Genomic DNA, 26286 nt, shown 5'->3' on the forward strand with positions numbered 1-26286 from the left:
ATCCTGTAGCTTGTGTTACTAGATCAGTAGATACTAGACCCCTTTGGTTTTAAAATACTTGGATCTCTGAATCATTTCCCATGTGGTGCTGTAACATAAAAGGGTCAGGTTGAAAATCCATGCATCCAGCTTAACTGCAGGAAAAGGAGTGATGAATGTCTTTGTTGTTGTTGTTGTTGTTGTTGTTGCTTCATCATAAACGTTATTTCCAAGTTTCCATTAAGTACAAGAAAGGCCCCAAACTTTCCTTGCAATAATCAGATGTTCAAAACTTTTCAGTACTTCTTCCTGATCTCTTCCAGGCTGTGGGATATCGAGTGCGGGGCATGTTTGCGAGTGCTGGAAGGCCACGAGGAGCTGGTGAGATGCATACGCTTTGACAACAAGAGGATAGTCAGCGGGGCCTATGATGGGTGAGGCTGTCAGTGCACTCTGGATGCCTTGAATCCTCCTGTCTCTTTTGTCTCTCACATCCTGCTTTGCCAGCCATTCCTTATAAAGATTAGAGTCCTTGCCAGTCATATTGAGAAAGCTTTTCATGGCCAGTAAATAAACATGCTGTAAAGTACACTTTTTTTCTTCCTTTAAATTAATTCCGTATGGTTTAATACGTGTAGACCAGTTCTTTAGCTAATAAGAATATCTGAGACTCCATCTGAATTGTTTTACATTTGAAGCACTGGTAAGAACAACCTGTAGTTCTCTCCCTGATAATGTGTGGTTTTGGGTTTTTTTTTGTGATGGATCAGAAATCTGTCCATAAGCAAAAATGAAACTGCTTTTTTTACAGATGCAGTACATCTTTTTAACAGCGCTTAGTTGCCCTGTGAGCATGTTTGCCTGTGTCGCTTTTTTCCCATAGCTGGACATCAGGTCATGGTTAAGCTGTTTGTGGTTTACTAACAAGTCTCATACAGCAGTTTCCTAATTTTTGCTCTCTCTTGCCCTTTTGTGTTTTGCCTTTACAGTTCCCCCATCTTTGATTTCTTTCTTAATATACTTCCAGGAAGGCCTGATGTCCATCTCCGTGCAGGCCTCAGCAGCGCTCTGTGTAGCTGAGTTTCTTAGCTATATTCCAAACCCCTGAGACTTTGTTTGCAGTGCAGGTAGCAATATGTGGAAGAAGGGAATATTCCTCATTCTTCCTTCTGAAATGTTCAGCACTTACTGATTCGGGGTAGGAAGTGTCTGAAATTTTTCATAAAAACTGCCTGCAATTGCTACTGGAAACAAGTTGTTCTTAACCTATTATCAGCCTTTTTCTTTTCCAGAGAGATGGCAAAGAGGGAGGTGATTTCCTCTTGGGAGAATCAGATAAGTGCAGAGGTTGACACATAGGACTGTTTTCTGAAAAAAATATATATATATATGTAGCACCTTCATTACACAAATCCTGACATTCTTTCTCAACTGTGATTATGTCTTTTGGGCCATTCGTCTTTTTGCAGACTAGGTGTCTGTGCTAACTCTCCTGCATGTTTCTGTGTTATTGTCACCTGTTTTTATATGTTTTACGTTATTTTAACTACACATTTTTTCTGCTATTAAGCTCTGTGAGCTTTATGAAGGGGAAATACTAGAATCAGGTCTCAAGAGAAGAAAGATTTCTGCAGTTTTCCCTGAACTGGTGCATTAGCTAAGCTGTGCTAACAGTTAATTTTTTTCACAGTAAACACTTGCTCTCTTTAACAGAGCTGTGGTGTTTGTCTATTTTTTCACTACTAGGAAAATTAAAGTGTGGGATCTGGTGGCTGCTTTGGACCCCCGAGCTCCAGCAGGGACCCTCTGCCTGCGAACCCTTGTGGTAAGAGTTTTTGGTAGGGATAGTGGAGAGAGTAGCAAAGCATTCTTGATCAGGACTGCGAGATCTAGAAAACAAGGTGGAGAAAACTGCAGGTTTACTAGAAAACAAGGGAGCTTGAAAGACCTGTCCAATATAGATTCCATAGGCAGTCACAGACTGTCACTTCAGAGGGTCAATTCTCTTCTGCACAGTCGTGTCACCACTGCAGTACTTTGCATCAGTGCAGCGGTGAGGACTATCTTCAAGTAGATATTAGTTTTTAGTACCATGAGGCATAACACACATGCTTCCCTGTGGGTAAAGGGAGTAGTTAAATCTTTTTGTTCCTCTTTTGGGTAGAGGGGGTTTTGCTTCTTTCAGAGTCCAACTTAAAAAAAAAAAACTTGCAGGGTAATTAAAAATTAGAAGCTGTGGAGGTTTCTTTCACTTTTGAAGTTTTGTTGCCTGGTTTTAAAGTTCATAACTAAATCCATTATGAGACTTGTCCTTCTTGGAATCCATGTGCCAACAGGTTTTCCCTTGCCCATGTGTGCATCTAATGATGTAATCCATGTTCTCCGAGTTGTTAACGTGAAGTTTCCTGAAGAAAGCTAGTACCTGCCAAATTTTGGAGGAACAAGAGCAAAAGCAACCTTGAAATTGCCTTTTAGTGTCTTTTGATGCTAAAGGAAAAGAGAGGCTAATGGCTGGAAGAAACAAACAGTGAAACTACCTTCTCCTTACACAGTGACTACACTGGCATTGCTCTCATGCTGTCTGTTGTTCTTTAGTGCAAGTCTGCTGAAGGTGACAAAAATGTCAGTGTGTGAGTGATAACATCATTCACAGCCGTGCTTAGCAGTGGCTTCTCGATGGTTTTAGAATGAACTGGGCAGGTTGTGAGAAAATCTCCAATGCAACCAAGGCTATGGGACAGTTCTTATAAGTGTCTCTGTATCCCATTCATGCCTAAATTTGGATTGCTACTGTCCTGACAATACTTGCCCTGGGGATAAATGACCAGTATCAAATTCACATGGGAAAGAACGTACTGAAGTTCTTGTTTTTAGAAAATAAATATTTGGGCTGTGGTGGGGTCAGCATGCATTAAACCTGTTCCTGCTATGGTGTGTGACTGATACCTTTGCTGTAAACCAACAGTGTGCTGAGGCTGCCAGATTCTCTAAACATGTGGTTACCTCTCATCAGTTGAGCCTCTCTAGGTGACCTGCGCACTCATCAGCCACCCAAATTGCCACTGTTGCTATGCATCACACTCATGGATTTTGCTTCCCATTTGGTGCAGGCTGTGAAGGTTTAGAGTGACTCAGCTGACAGGCAGTAGCTCATTAGGCCAGACTGACTCTTTTTCAATCCTGTATTTGGACCATAAGCTGCAGAATAAGAGTCCGTGAGTGCCTTGGATGCCTGCAGGTACTATGCTGAAAAACATTCCTGTTAGCCAAATAGAACTGCAAATAGTTTTGTGGCTGAAATCCAAGAAAACCTTTTGTCATTGGCCACTCATTTGCAAACTGTGGCACAACTCTGTGCCCATGAATACGAGAGTCTAGGACTTCAGCATGCTATTAGTTCGTGCTCTGCTCTGAGACAAATGTGTGCTTAGTAACCTGTAGACTTAATTTAACTACTGTGATTTCCTCTGCATTTTCCAGCAGTGGACAGCCCAAGTGCCCCAACTAATTATATTATAAATCAGAAGCAGTGGGATGGAAACACTATAGGAATCTCAACACATGGATACTCATAAATCCCTGTTTGATAACAGTGGAGGGGGACAAAAGAGGAGGGGCAGAGGAGGCTGTTGTGGTGCTTTTAGGGCTTTTCATGTTTGTGACAACAGGGTGTCCTTATACCCGCATGCCCATGTATTTTTTTTCTTTTTTTTTTTTTTCCTCTCTACTCTTGGTCTCCAAAATTAAACCTGGCTGCACAATGAACATCGTGAGTCTCCTGCTGCTCGTGTTCAATTTTCAAACAGTAGGAGGAAAGCGCGCAGATAACGAATGCTCCCTGCATGCCAGGTCCTTTCTGGTTTTGTCTTCCGTTAGATGAAAGAGCAGCTACATGAGTCTGACAGCAGCTTTCCAGGCTCAGAATAAGCACACAGCACAGCTTTCCCTATCAGCTAGAGGGCCCAGGTCCTTGCAGCCTGCGCTTGTGATGTGCAGCCTTCTTATTGCCCCCGCCACGGCGGCAGCAAAGGGCAGGTGCGATGTGGGCAGCTTTCATTAGCCTGCAGTGGCTGGGGAAAAAGAAGGGTTTTCAAAACAGTTTTTAGACATGCCGTCTCTCTTAGTGCTGTGAACAGGCCCTCAGAGGATCTGGCTGCTGTAGTGATATTTTTTAGCGAGGCCTTCTTTACACCACTGATAAATCATAGAAACTGGAACCAGAGATCCCTTTGGAATAGGTGGGGTGTTAGAAACCTATAAAGTATTTTTAAGATAAATTTGGATTGTTTGGTTAGAAGATAAGGAAGGTTCCAGTGATTGGATTGTTTTTAAAATTTATCTTGGAAGTAGAATCTGCCTTTAGTGTGTGTGTTTTCAGTTAATTTGAGGACTTAAGGATTCCCATTAAATCAGCTCTTGCTTTCTCTCCTTGCTTTGCAACCTAAGCTTTGTTTTGAGAATCCTATGCCATAAAGTACAGGCATTCCATTTAACTATTAGTTAACTATTCTGTTATATCTGAATATTTCAAAAGTACATATTTTCAGTATTTAACCACATTTCTGTGCCTGACCACTTGCACCATGTGGGCACTGCGGAGAAATACTTGTTAATGGAAGAGATGGGGCTTGCCAAACTTGCATGGCTTCTGTTCCCTTCCGACTGAGGAGGAGGCCACTGCTCCTCTTGCAGCAGCAGGCACTGAGAAAAACACGGCCATCAGAAAAGGGAACCAGAGCAGATTTACTCTGTGATATCCAGGATCTTGCAATTGCCTCCTGTTAATTACAGTCTGAACTCTTGCCAAATCATCATGCCATTTCCAGGCAGCCTCAGAGCAGAATGCAAACTGCCTATAAAGAATGCCCTTTCTAGTTCATATTTTTAGAACTGCTTAAGAGGAATTATTACTGTGTCACTGGACTTTACAACAGTCTCCTTAGTGTCCTCCGCTATTAAACTCTTTCCTCTTCAGTAGTAGTGATGGTGCCAAGTCTTGAATGCAAAATTCTCCTCTCTTCGCCTTTAACCTGCCGCATATGGTAACGATGTGATTTCAGGGAAGAATTACGCAGTAGAGCAAGGAAGACAAAACACCAGCCTGAATCTGTTGTGCAGGGAACTTGGTTTGTTCTTCACTGTGGGTGTATGGGGACTGAAGGGGTAATGGGATAACTTCGTGCCAAGAACTCAGAAATGGCAAACTCTCTTCAGCATGCTGAAAGAGGGCTTAGTTTATGCTACGTAGGTGGTGATGCACAGTGAGTCATGTGGGGTTTATTGGCTGAGAAATTAATTCAACCCTAAAACCAATTCCCAGGTTTGTTTTCCCTGTTCTGTCCCAGCAGCCAGCAGGTGTGTGAAGTAACATACTGTATCTCCTGCTTGCATTTAGGAGCATTCTGGAAGAGTCTTTCGACTTCAGTTTGATGAGTTTCAGATCGTCAGCAGCTCGCATGATGATACCATCCTCATCTGGGATTTTCTGAACGACCCAGCTGCCCAAGCAGAATCCACTCGCTCCCCGTCCAGAACATACACCTACATCTCAAGATAAATAACACTACACTGTACCTCACACTTGCACAGGTAAAAATAAATACATCAATAAAAAGAGACTCAAAGGGTGACACTGGATGTCATGCCAAGCATGCTGCTTGAATGGTTACCAGGACCAGTCAGTATTTCTCATCTTGGATAAGCAGTAATTACAGTGTCCTGTAAGAGGATAGAGATGGTTTTGATGCCTTAGAATAGAGGCTTTATCCTAGGATTTGTGGCATGTGCTGCCTGTGTTTTCCTGAAGAACCTCTCTTCCTCTGTTCCATCACCATCAACAATTAAATCAGCTGTCACTGATGTCTAGAAAGAAGGAGGGTTTCTGCAGAGTGAATAGAGCAGCTGCTGCCTAACAAGGGGATGCAGATGGCCTGACCCTGGGCAGTTGTCACCAGGTAGGAGGACTTTGCCAAGAAGCGTCAGCTTTCTTCCCTCCCCCTGAAGTGGTGACCATTCCTCTCGCTCTGCAGCAAGCTAATTCAAGAGAACAGTTTGGCTAGAACTGAGGTACAAGCCCAGGTAGATTAAATCAAGATGTGTCAATGTGCAAAATCATTTACTTATAAGACCTGGCCCTCCTTCTCTCTACCTGCTACCGCATGTGTGTTAAATTACTAATGCCAGAGCTTGGCTGGTCTGTCCATCACCTTACCCTTATGTATTGGCCAACACAGTGTGGGGAAGAGATAGTATTTCTTGCTTGATTCGGATGCAGAGTGGATTCGATATATGAGGTCAGAGTGGGTTAGGCACTACCCCTGTTACCAGCTTGAGAAAAATGGCAGAAGGGCTGACTGAATTCTGCAAGAGGTGACAGTGGCCATGCAAATGCTCTTATGGGGCCCATCCTGTATTCCGTCTGTTTGATGGATAAGTGTAGGTCACGCTCTGGAGCTGTCAGCCCAGCAGTCTTTGTTTCCCTAAGCGCTCTGGTCAATGAGGTGTTCTTTTAAATCTGTAAAAGGTTTAGTACGAACAGGGTTTGTTTGTTTTGTTCTGTTTTTGTTTTGTTTTGTTTCCAGGACTCATTTAAGCTGCAGTATTTAAATTATCTGCCAATGCCAGGACAAAAGAACTATCCACGTAACCAATACTTGCTGAAGAGAGTGCTCTCAGACTTGTTTCTGGAACAAAGTTGGCATGCGGTTGATCTCAGACAGGGTCTACTCAGCGCGGCTGACTGCTAAAGTGCTGCTATATCAGAAGATGACTTTTATCTGACATGAACGATTAACATTTTTAAACCCTCCCTTTTTCCCCCTCTTCCCCATTTTCCTTTTCACTCCTCTTCCCTGTGCCCTCTTTGGTTCCCTTCCAGACCCAGTCACAGATGTCCTATGAATATATTTAAGATGTTGCCAGAATGTCTTGCTTTGCTGTTAAGCAGAAGACTTATAGCCACAGTGCACCCTGCTGAGAGAGTCACTTCAGGGGTGGGAGGATGGGTGGGGAGAAGGCTGCTACTTTCAGACTGAAATCAATATCCATTGCTGGGCCTTTATAAAAGCATTCAACTCTGAAGAGCAAGAGAAACACTTAAAACAGCCAGACCAGGGGTCCTCCTCCCTGCGGCTTTTGGCTGTTCTGACTACAGAACTATTTTTTTGTGGAGAGAGGACCCTTGAAATTTGACTGTTATGAGCCAAATCCATCTCTTTTCTCTCCTGCCTGCTCTGCTAACCCTTTAGAAGCTGGATGTGTATTGTAATCTCCCTTATCATCTGCTTGGCTGGGGAATGAAAATGAAAAGCTTAAAACCCCTTTTGCCAAAGTCCCAAGCATGATGGCCCGGGGTTGAGCTCCCGTCCCCATCGCAGTGTGAGCGTTGGCTGAGGGCAGTATTTCACTAGGAACGGGGTGGTCTGTACCAAGGACAATCTTCCTCCTGACACTGACCCTGGGGACAGTGTGTTGCTGGTGGCTTAGGAGTCGTTCTGTAGGTGGGATGAAGCCTGAGGCTAGGATGAGGAGAGCTGGACGTTACTCTCTTCTTCCCACCCGCTTTTCCCTCAAAGAGGCAGTAGCCCCGTGCTGGAAGCGGGAGCTGCTAAGAACCTTGTGGAGCTCTTGAGTCTGAGCCACCCCATCAGGAGTGGGGATACTACCCGAGTACTCTGGCCACGACAGCAAGATTTTGCTCGTATGCCCAGTGGTGGGACACCAGCCCCGGCTGATGGCAACTGGGTAACTGAATGTGGCCATGAGTGTGGCCAGTAAATTCAGCAGTAGCTCCAGGACAGTTCTACAGTGTTTCTGTGGCTGCTCCTTCCAGAAAGCATTAGAAGGGAGAGCTCTTGCTGCGTTCCCTAACCTACGTGCATGCTGCAGTGCAGATGAGGGGCATGAGGCAATTAGTCCCCTCCTGACAGCTGGGCTGGGTCTTTGCTTTGCAGCTGAGGCTTTTGTGAGCTGACACGGGTGAGAAGGCGAAAGTAGCCCCAAAAAGGAGGGACATGGGGAACAGTTCTGCATGTCTCCAAACTAGACAAAGAGGTCTGGGGGAAAACAGCTGTTTCTACAGAACCAAAAAGAATTGCAGCAGGCCTGCATTTGGATCAGAAACGATTGTTTAAGTCAGACCTGATTATTCCGGGCTGAGCCCACATTTTCACTGTAGCTCTTGAATAACCCTCGCTGCTTTAGTAGGGTGTTGCTCCAGTCCCACAGTCAGAAAGCAGGGCCCTTTGTCTCTGGGGTAGAGAAGTTTTAAACAGAGTTAGTAACACCTTCTAAATTGGAACTTGGCAGATGGGAAATTTTATTTAGCCATTCTCATCAACTTCACTTTGCTGCGGAAGCAGTTGCATCGTTTCTACGTGCTTGGGATGCAGTTTTTCCACCAGTGAAATTTTGCAAGGAGCTGAGCCAAGCGTCCCCAGAGAGCAGTCCAGAGGCTTTAAAGCATTTTGGTGACAGCCAAGATGGTCAAAAGGCAATGGAGTTAGGGAGGAAGGGATGGCCAGTGCTTGCAGGGTAACCAGTACAGCTCTAAAAGCGCATGAGCAGCAGTGTTAAGCACCCAGCTCCCTGTATTTTCACTGAGGCAAGAAACTGCATCAGTGCTGAAGAGCAGCTCACAGCATGTGGTGACACTCCAGTTTTCAGGGTTTTTTGAACTACTGTTGTAGAAAGAGTCAAACATGTTAAATCTCTTAACGTACCATTGACAGTATGACCTGTCGCTGCAGAGTTCTTAAAGTTCTGGATTTTAATCACAAGGTCTTCACAGCTAATTATGGCCCTACTTCCAGGTCTAGGAAGGCTGTTTGGGATTTCAGGCAGTTAAGATAGCACATATACTGCAGTCCCAAATCAAAACTGGCTGGAGAGTGTAGAGAATGAAAGTTTACATCCCAAACTTCCCTGAACTCAAGTTACGAGTCTTAGATCCTAAGTTCCGTTTTTGCAAGGTCTGTAGTTTGGTCACCTGTAAGCAGTGTGTACAACCTTAGCTGCTGGCTGCTGATTTAATAGTCATTTTCCATCTTTAGTTTGTCTCATCTTCTGTCTTCTACCCTTAGATTATTGTAGAAAGCAGTGATCTATTCTCCCAGCCTCTGAAGATGTGTAATATTTTAACTGCATCTTTGGGGCCGAAAGAATGCCTTTTTTTTTTTTCCTAATTGGGAGAATTTGGGAAAAACAAAAGACTAGTTGGCCAAACACAGACACGACACCACCACTGCAGTTTGTCATTGGTTCTCATAGCCCTGCTGCTCCATGCTGCTGTTCTGCAACTTCTAAGCACTGTGGGGTACTTGAGTGGTACCACAGTTTGAACTCTGCTGTGTAGAGCTGATAAGGTACAGTTTGTGAGCCACAACTGAAATCTGTGTGTGGCAAATGGCAAGAACTGTGTCTCATTGTCAAGAGAGGGCTGTGTCTGGGTACTTAAATACAGAATTGCTAAGTGGGGAGAATTTCTGCCCAATTTCTGAGTTGTACACATTTTCTTATAGCTAAGAAGGAAACTGAAGTTATCTGATCTAACTTAAACTTGAATCTGCCACAGCTTGACATTTGTTGGTGTTCATTGTGCACCCAGGGAGGAGTAATCGGGTAAGTAGATCTCCCAGTGTCAGAAGAAAGTGGCTCGTGTGTGTGTGCGTGTGTGTGAGTGTACAAGAGTGCATGTGAGAGAGAGGTGTTAGCACGAACCGAATGCGTAATCCCTCAGCCAGGTTGGAGTCATTGTAGAGTTTGTGATGAAAAGAACTGGAAGAGATAAAAACAAGGTGTGAAATTGTCAGTGGGCTTTAAGTGTTGCACATCACTTAGAAATGAAATGGAATGAATCTCTGTGCTGCATCGAGATCGTCACTTCTGCCACAAGTAGGAAGCTCACACTAGCCTTCCCCCTTGGACTATGGGATCGAAAGTACTGGAGATGTGGGACTGCAAGAGCAGGACAATCCATCATGGCCATTCCGTCTCCTGCTTGTGACTCCTTTGGCAATGGGGCACAGTTTTGCTGCAAATATTTCTCATCCTCAGAGGAATACAGCTTGCTTTAAAATATGCAAATAGAAAATGGCATGAAGGAATTTGCAACGAGAGAATTTCTGCAGCTGTCTCTTTCGGAGCAGCTCCCTCTGCTCCCCTTTAACTTTCAGGGACAGACATATTCTCTGTTGGAACAGAAGGATTTGGGTGACAAGTTTAAAAGCCTGTGATCATCAGAAATGCTGAAATGCTTTAAACTTGTTTCTAAACTGGAAGCTGGCTTGGACCACCGTGCTCTGCCTACCCACCTCCTGCTCCAAAGGATCCTTTTATTTTTTTTTTTATTTTTTTTTTAACAGTGAAAAAGCTGGAGAGTAACATGGGCATTTCTCTGCTCCCAGGCATAGATTTCCTGCTGCGGCCACTCGGTCCTTTCTCAGTCTGAGCAGAACTCCAGGCTTGGGTCTGAGGTTCTCGGCATCCCAACTCCAGCGGGGAGTTGTTGATATTCCGCTCATCTCCAGGTCGAGCTCTTTCCCTAACTCTGTTAGTTTCCCTTAATGCCATTTAATACTTGCTTTTTGTGGCTAATGATCCCTAAACTAGCCTGTGCGGCAGCATTTGTGGTTGCCCCATGGTACAGGCTGCCCTTCCTAGGTAGGGAAGCCAATGAGATGGAGCTGCCAGTCTTCCTACTGCAGACTGGCTCTTAACTGAAAAGGCGGAGGTGACCCATATGGTTGAAAGCTCAGAGAGGAGGGTGGGGATGGAGACAGATCTCTGCGGAAGTGGAGACAATACTGAAAATAGCCTAGCTTGTGTACTTGGCTCAGAAGAATCGGGATATTCTGTGGAAACATTGAAAGTCATCAGGAGGTAGTGGAGTTGTGCCTCCAAGGGCTGCAGTGGTCAGCAGATGCCCCCTTTTAGGTTGCACTGGGGCATGAGGAGACAGGGACAGTCTAAATTACAGCAGCCAAGAGAAGAAATGAGCTTTGCCAGGGTCTCCAAGTGGCATGCATGATGCATCTGACGTGCTGAGCCTTGCCCTGCTGTTGTTCCCCCAGAAGCAATAAGCTCTAGGAGAGGGAAACAGCAAGTGACCAAGCTGTCCCCCAGAGGAGGTCTTCATATGAAATCCCTCCTTCCTCCTGCCAGCACATCCCTGCTGGCTTGACTGGCATGAGGGGCCCACAGTCACTCTGTCCCCACTGTTAATACAGAGAATCACTTGTCACAGAAGCAACCGGCCTCTCGGGCGCGTTCCTTCTCCTCAGCCTCAGCAGCGGGTTGAGAAGAACGGCTGCCTGCCGAGGCTGAGCACTCGACTCCCCCTTCTTTGCCCCTCACCCTGTCTTTTTTTCTTTTTTTTTTTTAATGAGGTGTAGCCTTCTGGCTACTGGCAAATTCCCAAAGCTTCTCTCCCAGAGTAAGCCTTGACATAGTGCCAGAATAAATCATCCTTTGTCTTGTCAGAAAATGTTTCCCTTGACTTTCTGCTTGTTTTCAAAGACCATTGGTTTTCTCCTTTTGCCCAGTGGATATTCCATGGAAGTTGTCACCCATGATCGATCCTCAGTGATGCTAAGCTGATCCTCTCAAAACTGTGGGGATTCTGATGTACATAGATGTACAACCAGCGAAGATCGCTTAACATACTGTAACCAACTCCTAAAATAGGTCCCCTGTTTCAGCAGCCTGTGGCCCAGGAAGTTGCTGTGATTTCTGCTCAGGCAGGAAACAAATGCAGCTGTAGCCAGAGAGGTGAGTGTGCAGGAGCAGCCCTTGTCGCCCAGCTCCGGCCTCTGTCACAAGTCGCAGCCGTTACAAGCAGCACGTGGTGATCTGTCGGTCTGCGTAGCGCAGGTTTACGTAAGAGCGAGGTCCCACTGCTGGGGAGGGTTGTCCCAAGCTGCTTGCAGAGCTGGCGATTGGCCTTGGAGTGGGAAAACATCCAGGCACTCCGGTGTGGGATTCTTGGTTTGGGGGTATAACTCAGCTTTTGGCTACTTTGTCCTTCGTGTAACAGGGCCCTCCCTAGCCACAGTTCTGAGGTGGCGTAAAAGCATTTTGGACACTGCAATTGAACTGATCTGGTTTCTCCCAAGCTTTTTACCCCACTACCTTTCTCAGAGCTCTGTGCCTACCAAGCCAGCCTGTGCTGCATCACTCCAACCTGCTCAGACTGAGAGGGATGTGGAAGTGGGGGAAGCGAGAAAGAACATGGTTTCTCCAGAGTTTTCTGTTTGTTACTGCTCTATTTGTTATCTGGATTCTTAAGTAATGAGTGCTTTGAATTTTGTGATTATGTTACGGTGATGTGTAGTTAACGTACTAATGTTCACTTGAGCTAGAATCATGGTAACAGTGTGTTTTTGTTTTTGTTTTGTTTTTTTTTAACTGTTCAGAAAATAACTTAAATACAAATATAAAGATTAAGCTGTGAATCTCTCCTGTTTTCCTTTGGAGGCGAAGGGCCCTGTCAAGCTACAAACCCGTGTGTCCTGCGTGTCCTGTAGCGTTGCCCGTCCCGTGGCCCCGCGTCGTCTCGCGTGTGCAGCGTTGAGCACCTGGACCCGCTGCAGCCGGGCAGCCTTGGCCCAAGTGCTGGGTAGGGGCAGCTGGATGCAGGGCACAACACGGGTCGGCTCCGCTTCGCGCTGCCGCGTGGCCCTCGCTGGGGAATGCGGCACAAAGCACCGCGCTGGCAGGCAGGAGGAGCACTTATTCCTAAAGCTGCAGCATTCTTTTTAATTAAGAAACTCTATTCATGGCTCATGGCCTCTAGCTGGGGCAAATGAGTCCGGCCCGTACGGCGGAGAGCGGACGTGGCTGACACGCAAGAGCTCAAACCGTCCTGCCCATTAGGAGCGGGTGTCGGGGGAGAGGCTGTGAGGACTCCGTGCTCTTCTGGAGGCTGTTGCGGGCTCCTGGTTGGAGAAGCACAAATCTGTTTTAGAAGCTAATCAGAATCCTGCTGCTCAATAATGAGTGAGTAATTGACACAGCTCAGCGCCGACGTGCACCGCGACGGCGCAGACGCTGCCGCGCGCGCTGCTGGCCGGGGGTTTCAGCACCAGCACCCTTGCCCTCAAAACACCTCTCTTAAAACGCTCCCTTTGATAGCAGCCCGGGAGCGTCGCTGTTCCCCTTCACGGCCCCGGTTAAAACAAAAGCTGCCGCAGTTTTTAAAAACCTCGACTCCTGGGGAGGTCAGAAAACAAACAAGCGCCGCGCTCCTGCCGGCTCTCTCCCTGCTGGCTCCATTCTTGGGAGCCAGCAGGGGACTGGAGATTGCGAAGCCTCCTGCTTTTCCCAAGCACTGGGAGCAGAATTCCTGCCACTTCCAATCCCCGTCTCTCCTCGTGACGCGGCTCCCAGCAGCCTTGCGTCTTGGCAAGGTGGAGGTTGTATTTACGCCACTTGAACCTTTGCAGCTCCCTTCCCGTTCTTTCGTCCCGTATGATAATAGATATGGAAGAAGAATTGCAATGACAGGCTTCATCCATCGTGTCGGATCGCTCTGTAGCGCAGGGGGCAGCTTCAGTACGAGGCTGCCGGTGCGCGCGAGTGAAGCCACTTACCTTTAGCACTCGTAGTCCCTGCGCTCCTGCCGCCGTTTCGGTTTCCCCTATACATATACCCAAACAGACAAGTATCACCCTGTTCTGTACAAAACAGGCTCTCCCCATGGGTTATTTCTTACCATTTCTTAGCTATTCCCTTTCCTTCTTGCCCCTGATATTTAAAGAAAAGGATCAGAATATATTTTTTTCCAAATTTCTCAGGCCACAGCAGTATTCTATGGCAAGAAACAGGTTGGAAAACATCTCCCAGCACCCCTGGCATCAGGTCCAGAGCCTCAAGAGTTGACATGCTCGTGTCTTTGAGGAAGAAAAGCAATTTCCAGTGTAAATTTCCACTGGAAAAGCGCAAACACCACGGCAGCCCATCGTAAATAGATTCGGTGCTTAATTACCCTTTCTGTTTAAAAATGTGTGCCTTATTTCCACTTCAAATGAAGGAGGAAAGTAATGTTTGCCTTAGCTTCAAATTAACAGCATCCGACCAGCCTGCAGCTTTAAAAGAAAGATCCTCTGTTTTTGTATAATTTAAAGACAAGTTTTCAAGAGAATAGTAAGCTCTTGCAAAGGGAAACGTTAACTATTTTAGACCTCTTACTCAAATTAATGTAATTCCTGCCAGAAACGCTTAGGGTGCATCCAGCAGCCGGCTGGTGCTGGGCCTGCCGTGTTGTGTGAAGAGTGAAGGGATCGTGAGCCTGGGGGAGGCAGCCAGAAACGAGGCCTGTGCAAATATTCGTGTTTCTCTTTTCCAAGTGCTCGAGTTGCTTCACAGCCCCTCGTGGGGTCCGAGGTCCTGCCCTGTCCTTGCTGGCAGGGACGGACGTGCGATGCACAGGGATGGGATGAGCCCTGAAGGAGGCTCCGCGCAGCGTGTGTGTGAGTGAGGCTGCTTGAAGGGAGCTCTAATACACACGACTGACTTGTCCCGAGGGATACTCCAGCTTCTCACCAGAGTTATCGTCCCATCCCACGCCCCGTCTCCTAAGCGCGTTAGCAGCCTGAACCTGGCTGGCAGGAGCAGCCGTAAATCCCCCAATCTGCCAGGGACCACTGCAGCTGGATAAGGAATATGAGTGGGGAGGCCTGGCTTTGGAAAGGCCTCACCTACCCAGGTAAATAGCTCTCCCGCAGCCTGAAGGCAGAGCAGGAGGGGTTTTCCCCGCCTGTATGAACAGAGCCATGTGTGGGTGCTCTGCAAAGACGCTGCCAAGCCGACTCCAGCGGGCAATAAGTCGTATTTTTGTGAGAGAAGGTGCTGGGTTTCTTCTGGGCACTACTGCTGCTCACAGAAACGCGAGTCCCGGGTTCACATCATGCGGCCGATGTGTCCCAGGACGGGCACTGACACTGACGGGCAGAGCAACGACGGCTCCTTGGAGGCGACAGCGAGATGGGGAGGCTGCTGGTCATCCGCGTCCTGGTGGCTGTCACGCTGCCCCCGGCCTGGGGACGTTCCTGCTTTTCCAGGAGAGTGCGAGCGGCCTGGCCAGCCGATGGGCTCCACGGGGGCTACGCGGTGCAGCTTTCTGAGTGCCCCTCTGAGGTGGCCCTCGCTTCCCCACAGACCCCGCTTCCGCCCTGCACTGCCCCATGCTGAGCAAACCCCAAGGGGCTGCATTGAAGGCCAGGTCCTCACTGAGGGGTTTCCATCTCATCTCGGAAAAGGACACGGACTCTCCTGCATATCCTTGGGCTGCGATTTACTCACCGCTGGCTCGGGGCGTACAAGAGCCTCGCAGAGCTCGGTCCTTCTCTCCTCCCCAACACCACGAGCAGGATGGACCCTGCCTCTGCCTGGCCACAGGCAGCGGGGCTGGAGCATCCCGCAGGATCCCGGCTGCAGGGGAAGAGGCACCCAGGATCAGCGGTGCCCAAGAACTGTCCTAAAGGAGTTGGGAGCAAGGGCCACCGGGACCCCTGGGGGAGCATCACAGTGGGGCCAGCCCACCACTTTTAAGCCCTAGGAGATGTTGCCAGTCGCAGCTTTGCAGGGTCCCCATCCTTCCGATGGCAGTGCAGCAAATTAAGCGCCTGCCATTAGGCTGCTAATTAAAGGCACTTCATTAGCAGCGGGGGGAAGCAGCTCCTGGCCGCAGCAGAATTGGATTCCGCTGAGCTCCCTGGGGGCCGGCCCGGGGGCGAGGGACTGTGCAGGCCAGGCCGGGGGATGTGGGTCAGCAGCCCCCGACCCACGGCTGCAAAGGGGCTCGGAAGGGGCCGAGTGTCCTGACAGGGCTCCCAGTGTCCCGGGAGCTGCCCGGGGCCTCTGCCCTCCACGAGGCCCCCAGACTCCTCCTCCTGCTCCGGCCGCTCAGGCGCCTCCAATGAGCCCCACGGGCACCCAGGCTGCCATGATCCCCCCGCCTTCAAAGCTTTCCTCGTGTGAAACTGGGAGAAATGAGTCAGGCAGCTGGAGCGGCGCTGCCTTCCTCCCCGCCTCCTCTTCCTCCTCCACCCTGCTCCGATGGCGGCCTCACGCCTCCGGACGGCCACAGGAGCGGGCAGCCCAGCGGGGCCATCGCTGGGGTGAGCACCGCGGGGCAGGGGGCTCCCGGCGAGGGGGGGCTGCCCTGTCCCTGCTCCCCTTGTTCCTCTTGGGGCGTCCCCCCCTCCGCAGCCCATGGGTTTAACCCCCTGCCCGGCTCGGGATTCCTGCTGGGATTAGTGAGGATTTGGCATGCGTGAGCCGGGAGCTGCCGGGTGCTATGGATCCGGCTACTGTGCTCGTGGAGAGGGGCTGCACGTTCCGCCCTGCCACAACAGACTGGTTTGGCCGGGGGGAGCCCCGGCTCTTCCCCAGGGCTGATATCCCTGGACCAGGGATGGCCAATGCGGGTGCACCCAGGCGGGGATTTGCCCTGGGACCACGACATCCCCTCAACCACAAAGGGAGCAGTGACCCGACACAGCTCGTTTCGCGTGTGCCCTTGGCTCCTGCTCTCCCTGATAGAGGGGCCTGTCCCCTCCCTCTCCCCTCTCGCAGCGCCTCACCTTCCGGCTGCTCTCGGTCACGCTCCTGGTGTCCTTCGGCTCCTCCATGCTCTACGGCTACAGCCTGGCCGTGGTGAACGCGCCCGCAGCGGTACGAGGCATTGGGGGGAAGGGGGAGGCTCCGCTACCCAAAAAACAAAGCCAAAATGCTGGATTAGGCCCAGTCCCCCGTGGAGAGCAGCTCATGGAGAAGGACGGGCATGGGAGGGCCCTGGGTTGAGGTTCCCCCAAAACTGGTCGCTGCTGGAAAGGCTGGCGGGGGGAGCTCCTTCCAAGCTGCTCTTGCCCAAGGGCATCCTCGAAAACCCCTGCCCCAACTTTGTGAGATGGAGGCCTGGGCTGCTAACCCCATCATGTTGCCCGCGGGGCTGTCCTGGCCCCGCTGCGCCCTCCTGTGCCCCACAGCCCATCAAGGCCTTCTATAACGCCACGTGGAGCCGGCGGCACGGGCAGGGGCTGCCGCCTGGGCCCCTCACCCTCCTATACGCCCTGACCGTCGCCGTCTTCGCCCTGGGCGGGCTGCTGGGCTCCCTGCTCGTGGGGCTGCTGGTGTCGCGATACGGCAGGTGAGGGGGCCTGGGGACCGCGGCGGGGACAGGGCGGCGCGGAGGGGCTGCCCTGCTGCCTGTCCCCCCAGGAAGGGCGCACTGGGCCGCAGCGCGTTCCTCGTGCTCCTGGCCGCCGCCGCCATGGGCCTCAGCCGGCACCTGGGCTCCCCCGAGATGGTGATTTTCGGCCGCTCCATCATGGGCGTCCACTCAGGTGGGTGCTCCAGGGGTGTGCACGGCCCTGTGGCTCAGTCGCCCACAGCTTTTGTGCTGGAGGAGACTTCATGTGCCCCATGGCCACGGGACACCCCCAGCTCCACGCTGACAGCACCCGCCACAGGGTGGCCTGGGTGTCTCCTGCTCCACGCAGCGTCCCCTGTGCTGTCCCCACAGGCATCTGCCTCAGCGTGGTGCCCCTCTACCTGGGAGAAGTGGCCCCCAAGAGCCTGCGGGGGCTCCTGGGCCTCGTGCCCAGCATCTTCATCTGCCTGGGCGTTTTCTCGGCGCAGGTCCTGGGGCTGCCGGAGCTGCTGGGCCAGGTGAGCGCGATGACCGCCAGGCTACTCGTGCTGGCCCCATCAATGGTGTCACAGCCCCTTTTGACTCCTCGCAGGACCGGTACTGGCCCCTGCTCCTGTCCATGGTGGTCGTGCCTGCCTCCCTCCAGCTCCTGCTGCTGCGCTGCTTCCCAGAGAGCCCGCGCTACCTGCTCATCGAGAGGAACGACATCCCCAGGGCCACCGAGGGTGAGGGTGACTAGGGGGTGCTGAGTGCTGGCCAAGGTCTCCCGAGAGCAGCTTCAACCTTGGGCAAAGCACAGCACCTCACCGTGTACTCCCCTTGCCTGGACATACTGCTTTTAGCCCCTTAGGAAAAGCTGCTGCAGCAACACTGGGTCTGGCAGGGCCTCTTACACCGCCTTGCTCTGCCTGGGGCCCATCACCGTGGTGTCAGGGCAGGTGCCCTAAGGAGGCCACACTAGGCACGGAGCCGAACCCGCCACGCGTGGGTGACCCCCTGCTCTGCCTGCAGCACTGCGCTGGTTCCTGGGCACCTCCGACGTGCGGGACGAGGTGGAGAAGATGCGGGAGGAGCAGCGGTCGCTCTCCTCCGTGGACGCGGTCTCCGTGTGGCGGCTGCTGCGGGACCGCTCCGTGCGCTGGCAAACGCTCTCCGTGGTGGTGGTGAACGCCGGCATGCAGCTCTCGGGGATCGACGCCGTAAGCCCTGCAGGGTCCTCAGCCAGGACGGAGCTGAAAGCCGGCAGCTCCATCCTGCCCCTTCCCCGGCAGGTCTGGTTTTACACCAACACCATCTTCAAGGCCGCGGGCATCCCGGCGCCCCAGATCCCCTACGTCACCGTGGGCACCGGAGCCATGGAGATCGTGGCGGGGCTCATGGGGGTGAGCCAGGAGCCAGGGCGGGAGAGGGGGGCAGTGGGGAGACCCCCCCAGCCCTTCTCCCAGCCTCCGCTCCCGGGCAGTGCGTCGCCATCGAGAGGCTGGGCCGGCGGCCCCTGCTCCTCGCCGGCTTCTGCTCCATGGGCGTCTGCTCGGCCGGCCTCACGGTCTCGCAGCTCCTGCAGGTAGGAGCCGGTGGCCGCCGCGCGTACCCAGGAGCTGGGGCACGCAGCGCACTGCGACGCTCGCGGCCACTCGTCCCTCCCCAGGCCGCGCTGCCCGGGATGCGCTACGTGGCCGCGACCTGCGTGGTGGGCATCATCGCCGGCTTCTGCCTGGGACCAGGTGGGCACCAGCGGGGAATCACCCTCAATCCCTCACTTTCCCAGCCAGGAAAAGCCCTAGCAGGATTCCTAAGGTGCCACCAGAGGTGGCATCCAGCCCCGGCTCTGTGCAAGTGGCTCCGTGCCCTTAAGCGAGTGTGGGCATGAGGGCCGCTCGGAGAGCCAGGAGTGAGACCTGGCCCGGTTTACCCAGTTGATGTATTAGTGGAGCTGGGAGCAGATCTATAATTCATCCTCAGCCCAGACTTTCTTCGCTGTAATTACATCTTTAATTAGGATTTTAATGGCTCATTGTTCACAAACAATGATGAATAGGACTTCTAAAACCAAAAAATATATAATCTCTATTCTGGGTGAGCTGTGAGTAAGAGTCCATCAGGGGCTCTGCTTCTCCCTGAATTATTACCTTTTTTTTTTTTAAAAAAAAGGCATATTTTGTTGACTCATCCTTTATAACAAGGTCCCTGCCCACTCCATGCCAGGCAATGGGACCCACATTGAAACCACAGATCCCTGCGTGTCTGGGGACGTGCCCTGGCCCCCGCCAGCAAAGGGACGTGGTCCTGGGGCCCAGGAGTCCAGGGCACAAGGCAGCAAGGGCTGCATCCTTGCAGGAGAAGCAGCCACGAGCTGCACCAGGGAAGTGGGGACAACGCGACCCCAGCACTGTGTTTCCTCCTCAGCGTTCAGACTGGAGGCACTTGCAAAGGGAGGGCCCTGGGGTGGTGTGAGGGGGGCACTAACCCGTCCTCCCCGCAGCCGGCGTCCCCTTCCTCATGACGGCCGAGCTCTTCACGCAGTCGCGCCGCCCGGCTGCCTACACCATCGGGGGGTCCCTCAACTGGCTCTCCAACTTTGCCGTGGGCTTCATCTTCCCCTTCCTGCAGGTACCAGCGCCGCAGGGCCGCGGGAGGAGGAGGGAAGGAGACGGCGGCTCCTGTTGCTCCCCTGGAACAGGGTTGGCTCTGGGTGCACCCAGGCCTGGGGATGCTGACAGGAGCTGACCCCAGCAGGGACAACGGGGAGGGCAGATGCCCTGTGCTGGGCTTGGGGTGCGTGGACGTCCGCCCCGCGCCCGCTCTTGCCCCCCACAGGTGTCAGCTGGCCCCTTCTGCTACCTCTTCTTCTGTGGCGTCTGCCTACTCGTGGCCCTCTACATCTACATCGTTGTCCCCGAGACCAAGAACAAGACCTTCATGGAGATCAGCCAGACCTTCACCACCCGCTGCTCCTTCCCCTCCATGCCAATCCGCCCCGTCGGGATGGTGAAACTCGGGGGCTACGGAGCCCTGGAGAACAGCTCGACTGGAGGCCTGGATTCCCCCGCTGTCCTGATGTCTCTCCACACCCTCCCAGCCCAGGCGCAGGAGGTGGTGGAGGAACCTCAGGACTGCAGGTGCCAAATTGCTCTAGGTCTGCAGGACTTGTCACACGGCTCTGCCTCATCCTCCTGCTGCCACCGCCTGCTCCTCCAGCCTGGGGATGTGCTCACAGGTCTCCAGGCAGCTGAGGGCATCCTCACCTCCCCATCCCAGCACCTCGCTCCTTCCAGACCTTCCCACAGAATGGCTGAGGTTGGAAGGTACCTCTAGCGATCACCTAGTCCAAGTCCCCCTGCTCAAGCAGGGACACCTAGAACATGTGGCACAGGGTCACGTCCAGTCAGGCTTTGAAGATCTCCAACTCATTCTTTACCCTCATCCCACTCACACTCAGTAGATATTCAGGGGAATACATGGCAAGATCACTTACAGTTTGACTTTGTGTGCCTTCTACGTATCAAAATAGTGCTTAAGACAAATGTCATGAATACCTAAAAAAATTGAAACGTAATTAAAACAATAAAAATCAAATAGCAGTACTTTGAAGAGGACCTGCACGCTTAGCTTTCTTTCTGAGGTAAACTGATGGCATTCCATAAACTGATGGAATGAGAGAGTTGAGAAAAATAATACACTGAAAAGCAGAGAGAGAAGAAGAAAAGGGGAAAAAACAGGGAGGTGAAGGCACCAGGGTGGGGTCCCGCTTGCATCAATGACCACCACAAAGGGAAAACCATGTTTAGACAGACCCTGAAGACAGACATCTGGATGGTATGGACAGAAATGACATTGCTACAAAGTAGGGGCAGCAACTGCTCTCAAATACCAAAGGCGATGTCCTGAACAAGGACCATGCTTACCTATCGACTGCATGACTCACAATAATTCTACCTCCTTTCAATTATACTTCACAAAAAAAAATGAAAAAGTTTTGGGGAAATGTAAAGCAAATAAAGGGCATTTCTTTGTAACCTCTAAGACTTCAGTAATCTATGAGAGGCTGATGATTTTATCACTCCTAACCTGCCTTTTAACCTCCCTTTACTCTCAGGCCTACTCCTCCTCTTTACTCAGTCCTACTCCCCATCTTTACCTGCGATCTTACTCCCCCTGTTTACGCTCAGTCCTACTCCCCATCTTTACCCTCAGGCCTATTCCTTTCAACACAGCTCAGAGAGCCCGTGTCCAGCTAAACAGATAAATCAGTGTTTAATCATTCAGATTGGTGAATGTAGGGGGCCGTCGTGAAACGTCTCGAGTTGCACGCCAGGGCAAACAGAGGTCAGCTCTGCCTGTGTGCCCAGCATGGCTTCTTGCAGAAGCGTCCCTCGTGCTGTGAAAGACCTCTAGCATCAGGGGATTCCCATTTCATGCCCCAAGTGGTTCAGTTCAGGGAAACCCGCTGCCTAGGGGCCAGTCTGTTATGCTGGCTATTCATGGGCTCCGAGCAGCTGGATATCACTTGTATTTGTGGTTGACCCTTTCGAGGACTTCCGGAGAATCTGGAAGACTTCCTGGCCATGGAGCAATGTGGACCTGGACCCTCACGGGTCTCCCAGCCGGGACATGGCAGCTGCCACTGCAAGGAGCTCTCGTGGGTGAAGCAACCTGCCACGACGCTGCAGCCGGCACCTTGGGCATCACCTCCATGCTGGAAAAGCTGCTTTTCCAGGGATGACACCTCCTGAACAACCAAGGGGCAGGGGTATCTCCTGGAGCCTGGGCACATGGACATCAGCTGTGCGAGGTGTTTAATAAAGAGCGTTGTCTCCAGCACTGGTGTCTGGTGATGCGGGCATGGGATGCGAGAGACCTGGTGAGTGGTGACAGGGGACGGACCCTTCCTCTGCGCCTGGACTAATCCCCACGTGTTGCTCTGACACAGACTCACTGAGTTTCTGTATATGCTCCGGCCCTCTTTAATTCCATCCGGAGGCCGTGGCAGGCCTGTGACTTGTGTGTTTGGTGTCCAGCTGCTGGCTCGCAGGTCCCCAGAAATAGGTGGTGGAGGCTGGTGCTGCCCGCCAGCCCCAGCGAGGAGCCAGCCCTTTCCGCAAAGCCCCCATGGGAGGCAGGAATGTGGCCTGCAGCGAGTGCCAAGGTGGCCCACATGGTGCCATGACCAGGCCAGGGCAAAGCATCCACGACGATGCGGGGGGCTCAGCCAAACTGGCCCCCCTCGGACCCGGCCCTGGTGTCTCCATCACCATCAGCCTGTTTGGGATCTCTCCATGCAGCTTCACACGTGCTTTAAGGGACCTGAGCATCAGCCGCTTCCCCCTCTGCCTCCCTCCCGACTCGGCTGCTCTCGGCAGCAGAACAGAGCGGTAAATATGTGCAGCATTACATATGTATAATGGAGTGTAAATAACCCCAAAAAGTGCATTGTAAATAGACTCCAAGTTTATCCTTTATTAATGAGGCACTGAGTGCCCTGCTGTTTTAGAGCAGCGAGACTTTCATAATATCAAAACCTAAATTACACTTGTGTCTCTCATTCCCAGCAAACGACAGCATCATTTCAGGCCTCTTTGCCACTGGTATTTATTTATTCCGGTATTTATTTATCTTTCTGGCCCAGCATGCAGGGCGGCCCAGGAGGTCTCCTGCCCTCTGTGTGGGGTGCAATGGGCCCCCAGGAGCAGCCCTGTCCTCCAGAGAGGGCATGAGGAAACCCCATGGTGACAGGGCACCAAGTTTTCACCAGGTTTCCCTTTAGGATATGGGACCAGGCCCTCCGTGTGGGCCTGTCAGTCCCACCTGGACCACCCCTTAGGCATAATAGGCAGGACGGGAGGTGGCTCAGGTGCTCATGTTGTCTCAGGAGGCCAAGTCCTCTGGCTATGTTCAAAGAGACCATGAAAACCTGGTTTAAGGTTCCCAGCTGTAACTTGATGTCTGGATGTGTCCCCGGGCCATGCCCGGAAGGCAAGGGGGTGTCTCCCTGCTCCAGTGTGTGCAGCCCCAGCAGGGACGGATGCTGGGGACACTCACCTGCCCAAGAGGGCCAGCGGTTGGGTGGGTCCCTGAGTCCTGCCCCACCACAGCGGCCAGTGGAAAATGTTTTGCACCAGCTTCAAACCCTGTTCGCACAAGGCACCATCCAAACTATGTGTGTGCGCAGAGACGCTCCCCCTCGGGGAGAGCCGCTCTGCCCACGGCAGCCCCTTCGCTACCCCATGCAGCCTTGCCCCACTGGGGAGCCACACGGAGCGGCAGAAACCATCTCCTGAAGCCCCTTGCCACTAAATGGTGGCCACAGCCACTCAGCCACCTTGGCCACCAACCCCGGGGAGCACGTGGAGCACATGGGGGCTGGCAGCCCCCCGGGCCCTGCTCACGGAGCAGAGCTGGCTCAGCCCCGCACGCCTCCGCGTGCCAAGCAAGCTGCCCCCTGAGCCTGCCCCTTGGGTGCGTCCTTGGAAAGCGCCCTTTTATGGGCAAAAAAAACGAAGTGCCCGGGCTTTTTTACCGGGCTCATCCAGGTGGTGTTTGTGCAGGAGACCTGGTGTGAAGCCCCAGGGATGTCCACCAAGCCAGCAGGTCACCCCCTTAGCCCCCCACCCCTGCCACACAGCCCAATATAAAAAAAAATAATAGTTGTAAATATAAGTACATAAATAAGTAAAAACAAAATTAAAATAAAGTAATAATAAAATAAAATAAAATAAAATAAAATAAAATAAAATAAAATAAAATAAAATAAAATAAAATAAAATAAAATAAAATAAAATAAAATCACTGGATGAATTTAGAGGAATATCCTGACTCCGCACCCCCTGGGGGAAGGCTCTGCTTGGCCCTGGCAGGCAGGAGGGCGCCCGGGCGGCCGCGGCGCTCGCGGCCCCGGCCCGGTGCCGGTCTGGGCAGCGGGACGAAGGTGCCCGGCGAGGCGGCGTGCCGGCAGATGGCACTCCCAGAATTTATGGCTCCAGCAAGCTGCCTCTCGGAGAGCAGTCATGTAGGAGATGTCCTATTATATGGGCAGTTGACTTTAATAGTCATTGTGTGCTTAAAGCACAGCAAAACAACAGTGGGAAAAAAAAAAAATCCCCACTCCACTCGGATGGCCCTTTTCCCCCCAGCCCTGCTAGTCTATTTGTACAGTAAATTAAAAATATGAATCACTTCTCTCTACTGCCTCCCCAAACACTCATCCTGTCAGGCTCTGTGTTGTCTTCATTTGTATTACCTTAATTTAATGTTAATTATGTTCTTCATTTACAAAGAACAAGCATTTACACTCCCCGTCTGGGGATTTTCCACGCTCGCGGTCTCCCCGGATGGGGCGGCAGCGGCGGTGCGGGGCGGAGGGGGTCGCAGTGCAGAGCGGGGGGCGCAGGGATGTCCCCCTGTCCCCACACCGGCCGCCCTCCGCGGCGGCGATGAGCGCCGTTGCCTTCCGATTTATGAAAGTGGACGGCGGCCGCGCTTAAACCCCCGCTAATAAATCGCTTTAAAAAGGTCCGCGGCCAATGGAGGGGAGTGATTTGTGGCGGGGTGTCTGGGGGGGGGACTGGTGCAGCGGGGGGCACGTGGCGGGGCTGGGAGCCTGCAGGCCGTCCTGAGAAAACTTCCCAGCCCTGTTGCCTTGATGCCTGCACAGAGTTTGGCAGCCCTGCTCCGTGCCTCAGTTTCCCTGATAGCATCCAGGGGATGGAGTTGTTTACCCCCCCAAAACCCCTTACCCAGCCCAGCATCTCCAAGGGGACACAGGAGCATAGGGACATGGGGGCTTGTCCCAGGGAACCGCTGGTTTGCAGCACCCCACCTCCATCACCCCCGTTTCCATGGAAATAGCCCAGTTTTTATGGGGTGCAGCCCTGAGTGCCCCCCTGGCCATGCTGGGGCTCAGTGAGGCTGCGGCCTCCCTGGGAGCTGAGGCCGTGCACGTTGTGACACAAGTGGAGCTGGCGCAGGGAGGCCGGGCAGGGCGGCGCATCCTCCCTGTTAGCGGTGACTTCTCCCACACGTCCCCACCTCCAAATAGCTTCAAAACAGGCATCGGGAGCAGCCTCGCGCGCACACGCATGGGGACACGCGCACACTACCTCTAACGCCTTAATTAATGACAACGGCGCCTTTTTTCCCTTTTTTTTTGCATTTTTTCCCTTTTCTTTTTTCTCCCCCCTCCATAAGCGCTTTAATGCGCGCTCGCAGCCCGGCTGGTCCCCACAGCCACGGAAATATTAGGTTGACGGATGTGGTGTGTCGCCAGCGCTCCCCGCACGCCGCTGCCTGTCAGCCCGCCGCCGATGACATTAACGCGGGCAGAAAGTGATGACAAATGCCCGTTATCAGGGAACGAGGCCTGTGACAAATCGCACGGCGCCTCGCGAGCGGCCCCATTACGCTGTAATAAAAAAAGATGGATGGCCCCGCGCGCCGGGGCCTGGCGCTAATGCGATTTCGCCCGGTCTCGCCGGGTTCTAATTAAGGCAGAAAGCGGCGAGTGAACAGGCGGTCCCGGGGCCTGACCCCCCCCAGCCCTGCTCCTGCGCTGTCCCCCGGCAGGGAACGCGGATGGGGGGTCCGTGCTGGCCTGGCCCTGCTGGGGGCATCCGAGGTGCTGCCAGGTGTGGGGGACGCGGGACGAGCGGCCCCCATGGTTCGCAGGCCAATGTCACCTCGACCATCTGCTGCTGCTGTGCGCGGGAACGGGGGGGCTGAGCCCAGGGCTGGCGGGGAGGAGAGCCCGTCAGGAGAGCCCCAACCCACCCCGTCACAGCCGGGAGCTCTGCTGGTCTCTGTGACCCCCCCCGTGCCTCAGTTTCCCCGAGGGAGCTGCTGCGTTGGCTGCCCAGGCCAGCGCACCCGATAGCAACAGCCCGCAGGGGACGAGGCGCAGGAGGTGGCCCCTTTGCGGAGCTCCTGCTCGTCGAGGTGTTTCGGCTGGGTTGTTCACGGGAGCTTGCAGGGTTTGGCCACCAAGGCCACAGCAGCTGCTCTTGCCCCGCTGAGCAGGGACGCGGCTCCTGGGCGTGCGGCTGCTTTGGCTTCTCCACGCACAGCCAAGGAGGTTTTCCTCGGGATGGATCCATGAGTGCGTCCTGGGATGATTTACTGTCTAGTTCAGGGAGTTCTTCAAGCTCCCAGATATTCACAGCTCTCTG

At 52.6% G+C, this 26286-nt stretch overlaps 2 protein-coding genes and 1 long non-coding RNA gene across 6 annotated transcripts in view; all 3 read left to right on the forward strand.

Moving 5' to 3' along the window:
- The window catches only part of BTRC (beta-transducin repeat containing E3 ubiquitin protein ligase), a 113213-nt gene extending 106311 nt beyond the window's left edge, over positions 1–6902 (forward strand). For all 4 annotated transcript variants that reach the window (XM_088528674.1, XM_088528676.1, XM_088528675.1 and 1 more), the window contains 4 exons: positions 303–413; positions 1726–1804; positions 5375–5568; positions 6561–6902. In XM_088528674.1, coding sequence (XP_088384800.1) covers positions 303–413; positions 1726–1804; positions 5375–5536 — 352 coding nt within the window. In that variant the 3' untranslated portion in view covers positions 5537–5568; positions 6561–6902. The remainder of the gene's footprint in view (positions 1–302; positions 414–1725; positions 1805–5374; positions 5569–6560) is intronic.
- Positions 6903–9002: 2100 nt separating this feature from the next.
- LOC148593971 (uncharacterized) lies at positions 9003–9924 on the forward strand. The gene is made up of 2 exons (XR_015913593.1): positions 9003–9719; positions 9774–9924. It is a non-coding gene; the product is annotated as an uncharacterized LOC148593971 (long non-coding RNA).
- A 5034-nt stretch (positions 9925–14958) lies between these two features.
- Positions 14959–25454, forward strand: LOC148593972 (solute carrier family 2, facilitated glucose transporter member 9-like). The gene is made up of 14 exons (XM_088528829.1): positions 14959–15098; positions 15941–16094; positions 16552–16650; positions 16965–17125; positions 17197–17321; positions 17501–17646; positions 17721–17853; positions 18140–18327; positions 18400–18510; positions 18591–18692; positions 18777–18852; positions 19611–19738; positions 19946–20247; positions 25334–25454. The coding sequence occupies exons 1-14, from the start codon at positions 14959–14961 to the stop codon at positions 25452–25454; spliced, it is 1986 nt and encodes a 661-aa protein (XP_088384955.1).
- Positions 25455–26286: the final 832 nt, after the last annotated feature.

Source organism: Tinamus guttatus, unplaced genomic scaffold (assembly GCF_059628265.1).
Source record: "Tinamus guttatus ecotype Peru unplaced genomic scaffold, ASM5962826v1 Tinamus_guttatus_pri_ptg000314l, whole genome shotgun sequence".
Lineage (NCBI taxonomy): Eukaryota > Metazoa > Chordata > Aves > Tinamiformes > Tinamidae > Tinamus > Tinamus guttatus.